A 12375-nucleotide genomic window follows, 5' to 3' on the forward strand; every position below is an offset into this window, starting at 1 on the left:
CATAAAACTTCTTAAGGTCAAGTTATGCATAAACCTTTCATTACCAAGGTTGAATCCATTACCAGGATTCAGACCCAAGACTACCAGCTGCACTGGCAAGGCCATTAGTCAAAAATTGTGTTTTACTTCCTCCTAAGACCCGCATACAATTTTTTGTACATATTCCACAATCTATTTTGAACTTTTATTGAGTAACAGGGTTCCAAATTCAAAAACAAAACAAATGCTTCTGGGTCTCAGGAGGTTATATATTAATTTGTAACTTACCCGCTGTAGCTCCACAGAGTGGTTGTAGCATCGCAGCAGCTTATCCACCAGCGGCTTGACTGCGCGCCAGGCTCGCTCCTGAGATATCCGCGACGGATCCGCTATAGCCTCCCGTATCTCCTTCCCAGCTCCCTTATAACACTGTATCTCCTCCAAAATCTTCTCCGACTCCAACAAAACTCTCTGAACTTCCTCGTACACTTCCTTCTCCGTTTCCGTGGGCGCAGCGTTCTCGAAATCCAAAAAGATATCGTAGCGCGGCGACGAACAGCAATTCGAGTCGTCACGGGCCAAAAGACTCAACAACTTCCCCATTTTTGTTTATATAAAAATAATTCACTGTACAATTAAATATTACTCATCGGTGGCAAAGGTATCATCGCCTATGATAACTGTTCTAGGAAGAGCACTTCTGTTTTTAAATGATACACTTTTATTCTTTGTTTTATTATGTAACGTTTTTATACAAAATTCACCGTTCTTCGATTTATCAAAATATATTTTAACACGCCCAAATACTACACGAACACCGCACACAGCGACCCAGCCCAGCCCGACTGCGACAAACGAAACGAACCACCGTCCTCAGACAAAAGGCAGTACAAAGTGTCAACTGTCAATTATTTGTTATGTCAAACAGATTTTTTTTTTTATTACGAGCATTGGCAACTTGGCCATCAGCTCAAACATAAAACACAAAAGTAATTATACAGCTTATACCTAAAATCTAACTAATACACAATACAATGTGATATGAATCTAAAAGTTATTACATTTTACATACATTTTATGGTTATTTCAATCATTTACAGACTGCCAATAGTGTGAATAACAAATTCATAGATTGCAGGATATAGTTGGTCAAGCAAATCTTGTCAGTAAATAAGAACAAAGAAAACTATACTCATCCTTTTCTTTTGGGTGCTAGTACTAGTATAAGACAAAGATAATATCATTGTCTATGTTTGAAATGAGACAGTCCTTCTTCTTCTTCTTCTTCTTTTTCTAGGGGCTATGTAAGGCTCCAGAGCCTATGTATCACTGCGACCATCTCTGATCTATTGTGATCGCCACCTACTACAACTCTCGATCCAAACCTGCAACTTCGAACAGCTGCAGGATCTTTTTGGTTTCGAGAGACTTTAACTCCTCCGGGCGCAATATATGTCCACCCAGGATCAAGTCACGAGTGCGCATTAGGCAGGGGCACTCTGTGAGGATGTGTAGGGGCGTCTCCTCTGCCTCCATACAGAGTCTGCACCGCCCCATGTCACGTTTCCCCATAGTGTGCATGTGCTTATTTAGGCCGCAGTGCCCGGTAAGCACCCTGACCAAGTTGCGCAGTTGGTTCCTAGGCAGCGCCAAGGCGCTCGAAGACGCCTTTTTGCTGAAGGCCTTGATAAGCGCTTTGGAATGGTTCAACCCTGGTTTTTCCCTCCAGAGTTGAATGGTTTTGTAGTGACAGTAGGTCTTTAGGGTGAGCCGCGTTAGGCTTCTGGGAATCCCACAAAACGGCTCAGGACTGTAGTTCTTCCCCTTAGCCCCTGCTCGCGCGAGTTCGTCGGCTTTCGTTTCCAACGATACCCGCAATGGCTCCAAGGTTGTTCAATAATTGCCTGCAGTTCTCAACCAGCCTCGATGTGGTGACATCAGAGGTTAGGGCTAAGAGTGCCGCCTGGCTATCCGAATGGATATAGATAGTATGGTTGCCGTAGTTGCTTTGCAGATTTATTGACGCACATTCAATAATGGCGTATACCTCTGCCTGGAATATAGAGCAAAAACGCCCTAGGTTTAAGCTGATGCTTTTCCTGGGCGCTTCACCATATACTCCGCAGCCTACTTCAGATCCGGATTTGGAGCCATCAGTGTACCACCTCAGGCTTCCTTCTTTCCACTTAATTTGACTGTTTGACCAGTCCTCCTTTTTGGGGAGTTCCACTGAGTAGAGTTTGAGTGGACAAAATTTGGGTGCCATAGTGTCGGACGGCATCCCAAGAACAGGAATATCGTACACTGATTCCTTAAACAGTCTCAGGGTTTGCGATAGCCAATTACCTCTCCTAGCGCCCGCTATTCTAAGCATACTAGATCTCGCCTCCAATTCCAGATGCAGGTGAAGGGGCGGTAGATTTAGTATGGCATCTAGGGCTGCCGTCGGGGAGGATGACATGGCTCCAGTGACGATGACACAGGCAGTTCTTTGCAGGCTGCCAAGCCTCGTCACTGTTGCCTTCTGCGTCGTTTTCCTGTACCATGCTACGGAGGCGTAAGACACTATCGGCCTCACTATAGCTGTGTACAGCCACAAGGCAATTTTGGGTTTTAGACCCCATCGGTTGCCTGCTAAACGACAGCATATTGCCAAGGCTGATCTAGCCTTTTGTATAGTTCCGTCCACATGCTTGTTCCAGGTCAGTTTCTGGTCCAGTGTTACCCCCAGATATTTGACCTCTGTTGAGAACGGAATAGTTTTACCATTCATGACAAGCGGCTTAAGTTTGTCTAGTTTCCGCTTGTTCGTGAATGGAACTATAATTGTCTTGTCCGCATTGATAGACAATTCATTATCTCTGCACCATGTGTTTATGGTGTTGAGAGCCCTCTGCATAAGGTCTGATAAAGTACTTTGACAGTTGCCCCTCACCGTCACAACAAGGTCGTCTGCGTACCCCTGAGTGTCGATTCGGAGCTCCGCCATCTTATGCAGAAGTCCATCCACCGCAAGAGTCCAGAGCAAGGGAGATAGGACACCCCCCTGCGGGCAGCCCCTCACAGTGGCCACTTCCAGTGTAGTGTTAAGCAAGTCTAGCCTAACCATTCTGCTTGAGAGCATGCTTTGCACCCAGCGGATAGTGGTGCCGTCCACCTCCTTGGCCCTGAGCCCTTCCACCAGTGTCCGAGTGGGTGTGTTATCAAAAGCGCCCTCAATATCTAGGAAGGCCGACAGGGCTATGTCCTTGTCTTCCAAAGCCCTTTCCACTCTGTCAACCAGCTCCAGCAGGGCAGTCTCTGTAGATCTGCCCCTACGGTAAGCGTGTTGGGTGTCGTGTATGGGTTTGTTTAGAAGACAGCTCTCCCTGATATACTTATCAATTACCTTTTCCAAGGTTTTAAGGAGGAACGAGGAGAGGCTGATGGGTCTGAAGGACTTGGCTAAAGCGTAATCCTTCCTCCCATTTCAAATAAAGACAGAGAGAATCATACTATCTTAACTATCTTTGTCTTACACTAGTACTAGCACCCAAAAGAAAACGATGAGTATAGTTTTTTTTGTTCTTATTTACTGACTATTTGGTTTTTACCAACTATACTAGCACTAGCATCCGATATTTTCCACTTTAATCATGTGACAATGACAAATAAGCGTGGACAGTACGAAATGTTATGTTTTGCAAGTTCGCGTGTAGTTCTTTAACCCGGCACGAAACGTGGAGAACAAAGCGCGAAGACATGAATAATGCGCGAATTTTCACACTTCGCGTGTTTGACACACTAGAATGCGCTGGCTAAAAAAACTTGTATCCATAATTTAAGAAAAAAATACAAAGAAATTGCACTGTCAATATACTGTCAATGTCAAATCAAATGCCTCGCCCCTCGCCTCGCCTCGTTTGTTTTGTTATTTCAGTTTGAGACGAGTATGATTGAGTTTTGTTTGTGACTTTTGTGAGTTTCTTTCTTTCTTTTTTCTTCACTCGACTGGTGTACAAGAATACATAAGTGATCCTGATCAAAAAGTGTAATGTAAGTGTTCCGAGAAAGGATGGCAGAAGAAGGAACATGAAATTTGAGTCCAAGCGATGTTTCATCAATCAGTCGAACTTTAATCTTAGCCGTTGCTTCATAAAAACAATAATGTTTGATACTCGACCCGGGTATTGTTTCCTATAAGACTCGCTAATCCCAAGATCGCTGTTATCCGGACTGTACGAGGGACGGGGAGTGTACTACATTAAAATGGGCTAAAGAAAACAATTTAATATTCGAGTTTTTTTTTATCCCTGACTAAGTAAGAGACCGTGCCTTCGAAATGAAGTGGGAAAATGTGAAGTGGTAAAGAGTTTATCTAAATTTTGTTCTGGTTAGTTACTCATTTCTGTAATTTCTTTAAAGTAACTAGTAATAGTAATAGTAACTAGTACAACATTCACTATGTAAGTAGATAGGTATGTTAAATTAAAAAACCGGCCAAGTGCGAGTCGGACACGCGCACCGAGGGTTCCGTACTTTTTAGTATTTGTTGTTATAGCGGCAACAGAATTACATCATCTGTGAAAATTTCAACTGTCTAGCTATCACGGTTCATGAGATACAGCCTAGTGACAGACCGACAGACGGACAGCAGTCTTAGTAATAGGGTCCCGTTTTTACCCTTTGGGTACGGAACCCTAATAATGAATGATAGAAAGGAAAGTCAACAGTTATGTTACCATATTTATTTATCATCATAAGTGTATTATAATTGCCATTAAACATATGAATTTAATTTACAAATAAGATTTTCTTTTCTACATACATAATATTTACAAAATCCTTATCATTTTACATTTAGCTACACAGATTCCGTCGTTAAGCAAGTCCGTGAGCAAATTGAGGTATATTACTTAATTCTATCCCCGTAAGTAGGTGTGTACATTCTTTACATTATTCTAATAAAATTATTGCTGAGATAATGTATGTCTCAGATTCATAATTTTTGTGTTTCAGTCAGTTGTGTATAGTTAGAAATTATTACAGTTATTATTGGCGTAATTAACCCCTTGAGGCCTTAGTGGCAAAGAAAATAATATGTAGACCCCTGAGAATTGGCTTACCACCATTGTGCCCCAACTAAGATCATGGTAACCATTGCACCCTCAGAAGCTTGGTTCACCGTGTGGCCATCCATTTAGTGAATTTTGTAACAAACACATTTCATCTACTTACAGCCAATGATATTTTCCAACTAGTGATCTGACTCCCATTTTGTATTACTAAATCTAAGGCATACATTATTTCAAGCCCCTGTAAAAATACGAAATAATTAGGAGAAAAGTGGACAGAGAATGATACTGCTTTCATAGGCAGCTGTCCGACCAGCAGCAATATGCGAGAAGCGAGTAGTGATGGTATTTGTTAGCAAGTGTTCTTTTATTTTAGTACCAAAGATTATATCCAGCTCTTTTTATCACACGGAGTTTTCGAACTCTACTCACTTCCTTACCGCTGGTAGGTCAGCTGCCTCAAGATGGGGTGGGCCAAGCCCATGAAATATCATAATCTTCGTTTTGATTCTCTAATATTAAGTAATTGTGTTGTCTTACCATATAGCAATGGCACTAGTCTCAAGTTCAGAACTCTTAACATTGCTATAGTCTGCATCTTTACAAATGACTTTTTCGTCTAAGACGGTAATCTGTTAAACAAAAGCCTTTGTTCCTTTTCTGCGTGCGGTCGCCCATTGTGTACCATTGTCTCTGACAATGGCATGCGCCGTAGCATGCGCTCGGACTCAATAGTACACAATGGGCGACCGCACGCACAAAAGGAACAAAGGCTTTTGTTTAACAAATTACCGTCTTAGACGAAAAAGTCATTTGTAAAGATGCAGACTATATATGGAAAATCTAATTGAAAATTTTACACATCGGCTTCGGTCCACCTCACAATAACTTTAAAATCAAATTATACTCTTTAAAAAGATTTTCTATGAAATTTACAAATATCTTAATGATCGTATATTTTTTAAAGATCAGTCTAACATTCGATAAAAATTTACAACTTTAATGTCTAACATGTTATAGTTATATTTATTAAGGCTATGGCCTTATCGGGCCTCGTTATCTTTTTGCGAATTAATGTCACTATTATGAACTTATAGTACCTACCTATGAAAGTTTGATGGGCCTATTACATGTTATAGGCATGATTTTACTTATTATAATTATATATACGTTTATTTTCTTGCACGGTACATTTCCAAACAATTCTTTATTTCTTACGTGTACTACGAACTCAGCCTTTAAAATGTCAGAAATGGTACTTGATCGTAATTTTTCAAATATTAACATCTATTGAGTGATTGCCAGTTCACTTTGTGATTTGTTATTGGGATTTGCCCAAACATTCGTCTCGCATCTCTTTCCTTTGTATAGCAAACGAAAGTGACGCCAGATATATAAGGTCGACCAATGGTTAGCTCAGAGGGTTGCTGATAGTACACTTGGCTAAAGAATATTTAATACTTTTTCTTAGTATACTCCATTCAATGAAGCTGATTTTTAAATCTTTTATTTATTTCGGAGCTGTCGACATAGTTCGCTAGATTTCTACTCTGTTTATGAAGCCGCAGCGTAAATGATTTAGTGTTAAGTACAGGTATAAAATATGAAGTAGATACCTATGATTTTAGTGAATCTTAAAATAAATAAGTTTAATGGATTTCATCATTGGCCCTTTCTTCTATTACAGACGATTTACGGTTTACCACCGGAGATACATGTTTTGGTAGCTATTTAGTATTTAGTAACCATATAATATACATCGATAGTCTAATCTTGCATGATAAATGATACACCTAATACAAAATGACATGATAGAGATTTTTGGGAAAATGTACTTCAGTTCAGTTCTAAACATTTGTTAAATAATCTTAGGCCATTATCACACTCATTATGACATATCAATTAGTAAATCGACTCGTTAATCTACAAGTAGGTTAACATTACCAATACCATGAATGCAAATTTTCCTTTACGCTCTGTTTTCAAAATGCCACATACTAAAATGGCAGTTCGGTTGCCCCAATTCGTCTCATTGATTTGCCATATTAGTACAAAATTGGTACAAAACTGGATGATTGGGTGTTACTACTACTATTAGTTGGCCAATAGAATTGTCATTTTAGTATCTGTAATATAAAATCAGAATTTTACATTTGATTACGTACATGTATTGTGAACTGTGCGAGGTGTGCAGTAAAGAGTATTGTTTTGTACCTGGATATACCTACCTATACTAGGAAAACGTGTCCAATTTGTGCATTGCTTTATTTAACAGTTTTGAATGATTCACGGTTAGTTTCACTAGACTTATATCGACCGGGATATGAACCGTGATTACTGTCCGCGCGCGAATTCCGTGCACGGCTGAGGAATGTTAGGAATGTTGGGCGTCATGACAGTGATGTAATTTTGTACGTACGGACGCGACGCACTCCCCCCCCCCCTCCACTACCGGATAGTACCTTTTGTGTCGTTTTCGAACTTCCGATGTTTCGACGCAGTTAACATGTAACATGTACATGCAAAAGGTAATCACGGTTCATATCCCGGTTTATTCCCGGTCGATATAAGTCATTGCTTTATCTGACAGAGTAATGGGAATGTGGAATAGTCATATTTTTGTAATTTAACTAGTTTCTGTCCCAAGTAAATGAAAGTCGAAACAAAGAAGTAGCATAATAATAGATTAAGAGGCCGTAGTCGATTTTGGAGCAAACATTTTAAATTGATACATTTAGTCGTTGAAATTATACTTGTTTTGTTACGTAATATCTAAATAACAAGTATTGGTTTCTATTAGCACGTTTTCTCATCTTGCCTTTTAATAATGAGGTCGCGAGCATGCGTCACGGGTAATATGTGAAGAGAAGGGGCAGTTTTTAAAAATTCATCAAAAAATTATGGTTGTAAATTATACAAATTGATGTATAAAAATAGTTTCAGCAAATGTTGTAGATTGTTCAAGTATCCAAATTACGTTGAAATTAAGTCGATTTTTCAGAGAAATTGTAACTTGTTTTGAAGTAATTTCTGGAGAAAATTGAATTCGTTTAACTTTCATTTCCTCGAACTCTAAGTCATATAACAAAAATGTAATCTGATAAAGGCCAAGTACAGAATATGTGTAATACAAATTTACCATTTTTAGCAGTCCAAACTTTACGAAATTTACAAATAAGAGCGACAAAATCAGTGCTTTACGCGCGTTTACCTAAACGTCCTTCAGAAAAAAAATCATTACTAATTTAGTGAGTCTGTTTTCAAAAAATTGATCTGATAAAAGGCAAGATAAGAAGACGTGCTAATAGAAACCAGTACTTGTTATTTCAATTTGGTAACAAAAGGTGTACAATTTCATCGAAGAAATCTATCAATTTTACATTTTTGCGACTAAAATCGACACCGGCCTCTTAAGTACATTGAACTAAATGAAGTGCTCAAAAATACCCGACACGAGAACGTGTGTTGTTTTGTGATATAGGAGGCAAACGACCAGACATATCGCCTGATGGTAAGAAGCTACCGCCCATGGACAAGTGACCTACGGTGAAATTGCGCTTGTTGTACAGAATAGGGAACTTTTATCTATACACCAAATTTTATCAAAATATGAGAAAAAAAAACGAGAAGTCCAAAAACGATTACCTACACCGTTCATGTACACAACAATAAATATAATACAAATATCATCTAAAATATCTATTACAGACTAAGTTATCGTCTTAAATTATTTGGTGTAAAGATCCGTCTTAGGTCTAGTAAAAATTCAGCAATCACCCTTCGTACGACTCTTGTTATTAGCACTCTTTTGTTGAATTAACTATTTTAAATAGCATGTAACTTTGTAGATGGATTATAACGAGTACACTTTGAATAGTTAGCAGTTCTTTGCATAGTAGCGGCATTCATATTTTTTCTTTTAGGTATTTGATATTATTTTGTAATTACTCGCAGCACGTCTTGCTTGCACAGAATAAGTAATAGTATTATCATAAAGAACGGCCACGCACCGCCCCGCCCCAATTCGAATTACCTCGCCCCGCGACAGCAGATTGACGAGCTTTTGGCGAATGCTCAGTTCGGTTTTTAAGCAACTTACTCACACAATGACGCATGACGCGTGTACAGACGTGCCGTACACATACAAACGCAAATTATATTTGATGTACGGCGTGTTCGCCCCGTGGTGCAGGTGAGATTTTTTCAGAGCAATTTTACATTAAGATGAGATTTTTTAGGCTCGAAAGCGGTTCCAGGAGATCGGTTTTTATTTAAAAAATTGTAAATGTATTGATCTAGTTTTGGTACGACCTTGGCGATCTTACGCTGCACGTTGATTGGTGCACGTGAGATGTAAGTACTATGAATGATTCGTGTTAGTGCCGGTACAGACGGACCTGCATCCCGACTGCAACTTGTATGGGAATTGCACGCCGACGACGTTGCAGTTCCCATACAAGTTGCAGTCGGGATGCAGTCCGTCTGCTCTGTATCGGCCCTTAAGGTTCATAACAAAATCGAAACACCATGATCAGGCGTAGCTCACTCCACGATTTCGTCGCGTCGCTACAAGTACATGCGGCCCACACCAATTTTGGTGTCTAGCCATAGTAGTTGCCGCGCACCGCTACGGAACGGACGCCTGTTCGCGCGCCCTAGCTGTCATATCTGTCAGTCTGTCTTAATAGTCGCGTTTTGTAAGAGAGTGAATCTTCTGTACCTAATACTATTATTTATTGTGTGCCATGATTAATCTTTATAGCCAATCGAAAAGAAAAATAAATATGTATTGGAATATTCGGAGTGACATGAACGAAGTCACGTGGTCATTTCCCATTACTTACAGCCTGATTCGAACTTTGAGATACGTCAAAAGTTTGCTAATAGTATTAGCAAACTTTTGACGTATGTTAATACGACATGCGTCAAAATTTGCAAAGAAATAGAATTCACGTTTTTGTTTGAAGAAACGTCACTTTTGACACTGACATATCCGATTCATAGCGTATCTTTAAGTTCGAATCAGGCCGTTACTCGGTTAGCATTAATTATTGTTACTTGGCTACGTGCCCGGGTCTGCTACGCGAGTGCTACGCCGTAGACCGTAGCATGGTTTTTCCGCTTAGACTTTCTAATTCCTTTTTCGTAAACCATTCTTATCTGAGGGGCTATTACAAACATAGAAAATCAAAGTTTGTTACTGTTCCAATTCTTTTGCTCTTGTATATTCGAGCGATAGAAAGGTCCCAAACTTCGATTTTAAATGTCTGCAGTTATAGCCCTATCCTCGCCTTTATCACATTATCTGCTTTATAATGCATAATATTGTTTCTGGGTACCATTGCAACTCGTTTTATGTTGATTTATCCTATCCTATTTAGGTTTTCTTTTTCGTCATCGTGGGTTTATGCAATTCCAGCATATTAGAGTTTAAACATAGTAAGATGTATAAATCATTCAGAATTTCGCAACGTCGGGGAGGACTATGTATTAACTCTATTATGCTAGCTTTGCGCGCTTAATACTTATTCTAACAATATACAAAATGTTTGGTGTTTCGTGATGTTAACCCTATCTAGAATATTACAAAGTCATACAAACATACACCCAAGCATCCATTTAACGTACGTGATTTAAAATTTACAAAATGACCAGTAACATTTCAGCGTATTCTCTTTCTCTTATTGAACTATAAAATCCTTATAAAATAAAAAATAGAATTCAATTGGGAGTCGATTTACGGTAGGCATTAGCTAGATGTTTTTGGATATTAGGTATGTAATCCACCTTCTGAAATAGCCCAAACTCTTTTATGAAAATGACTGAAGAAATGCGACTGTTCAGCAAGATACGGTATGTTTCAATATGTTGTGTACCAAGTACCTAAAATATTACATAAACGGAAATACGAAGGCCATTTAAGTAAATGATAAGCTCTAACCTGTATGCCTAGTAGGTACTTACTCGTTAATTCCATTATGACGTTAAACGCAGTTTTCATAGGCGCATTGTGCGATAATGTGGGTACGATTGTCAAAACGGAGAAATACCGATACTTTTCCGATAGATACATCCGCCATGATTAGATTAGACCGATAAAATCTAGGGTTTAGGTTTTCAAATAGTCTTAAGTGTTACGCTTATGCCTTGTAGTATAAGCTACCACAATACTTCGAAGGCGGCTTTGCGCCTTCCTGCCTAATCGTGGTGCTCTAAGCAACTGCTTAATTTGCTTATTAGCTAATCCGGTTCTGTGCTTAAAACGTATTTATCGAAAGCACTTCATAGCAGACACTAGCAGGATCAGAGTCTAGTGCAGCGATGTGTGCCGCTCCGCCGACGAGTGCACTGGCTGTGTGCGGTAACACCACGTACCGAACCATTGACCTGGGGTTGGCTAGTTCCACGTAACTTAGATAAGTTATAGATATTGGGAGTACCTAATAGCTGAAATCAGCAGGAACTCAATGATGAGATCAGACGACTGACCGCCGGTCCGGTCCGTCGTACCGGTCGGTCGACTAGTGCTCTTGCGGTGTGCGGGCAATACGTGTTGTACCTCGTGTCGGTGGTCCGCTTCACGACTTTCATAAAATAAGGGGGCATGGCCGGCTTCATGTAACTTATCTATCGGAAGTACTTCATAGCAGAGACGAGTAAGAACTTCTCGATGAACAGATCAGAGTCGAGTGCAGCGATGTGTGCGGCCCGGCCGACTAGTGCGCTAGCGGTGTGGGGTAACGCGTGCTGAACGTCGTATCGGACCACGGACACGGAGGATGCGCGCGATGCTAGTGGAGAGACCATGTTGTGTACCTGGGGAATGAACACGAAAGTATAATAATTATACTACAATGCACAATGAATGAATTATTTTGTTGGGGCAATGGCAATGTGTAATATATATAATCGGGTACAGATTGGCATAGCGAAGGAGCTATGCCCTAAACCCTCTTGTGAGAGAAGGCTGGCAACCAGCAGTGTGGGTTATAGACTGATCCGATATGCTTGGTGTAGCTGACTACGCTTGCTGAGCCGGTAGAGAAAGTTTAAAACTCTCAAGGAGTGATACTTAATCTTACCATTTCTCTATAAGCTTGTCCCAACAACGAGGTATCCTTCGCCGCCGCCTTACAAAGCTCAAGGCGAGCTGAATGCAGAGGCACGTAACGGTCCTGCCCCGATCCGCAGAGTAGAATGTGCTTGAACTGATGCAACTGACTTCGCTCGCTCAGACGGTAGAGGAACGAGCGCCGTGGGTCGGACGCGTCACGTAGTGAGAGTTGGAGGAGGGAGCCGGACTTTTTCCATTTTTGCATGAACCACATGCCTGGGAAGAAAA

The 12375-nt window shown here is 40.2% G+C and overlaps 2 protein-coding genes and 1 long non-coding RNA gene across 5 annotated transcripts in view; 1 reads left to right on the plus strand and 2 right to left on the minus strand.

Moving 5' to 3' along the window:
• The window catches only part of LOC134745160 (CYFIP-related Rac1 interactor B), a 50575-nt gene extending 49721 nt beyond the window's left edge, over positions 1–854 (minus strand). Inside the window, exon 1 of the mRNA XM_063679142.1 lies at positions 268–854. Coding sequence (XP_063535212.1) covers positions 268–582 — 315 coding nt within the window. The 5' untranslated portion in view covers positions 583–854. The remainder of the gene's footprint in view (positions 1–267) is intronic.
• LOC134745104 (uncharacterized) overlaps positions 1–12375 on the minus strand; it is a 135775-nt gene that overhangs the window by 94558 nt on the left and 28842 nt on the right. For 2 of the 3 annotated variants that reach the window (XM_063679045.1, XM_063679043.1), the window contains 2 exons: positions 12116–12363; positions 11661–11849 (listed from right to left, as the gene is read on the minus strand). In XM_063679045.1, the coding sequence (XP_063535115.1) occupies positions 11661–11849; positions 12116–12363 (437 nt within the window). Of the gene's footprint in view, positions 1–11660; positions 11850–12115; positions 12364–12375 lie in introns of those variants that run through there. The other variant, XM_063679044.1, reaches the window with a different exon arrangement.
• LOC134745220 (uncharacterized) overlaps positions 1–12375 on the plus strand; it is a 118100-nt gene that overhangs the window by 22340 nt on the left and 83385 nt on the right. The window lies entirely within an intron of this gene.

Source organism: Cydia strobilella, chromosome 11 (assembly GCF_947568885.1).
Source record: "Cydia strobilella chromosome 11, ilCydStro3.1, whole genome shotgun sequence".
In the NCBI taxonomy this organism is placed as follows: Eukaryota; Metazoa; Arthropoda; class Insecta; order Lepidoptera; family Tortricidae; genus Cydia; species Cydia strobilella.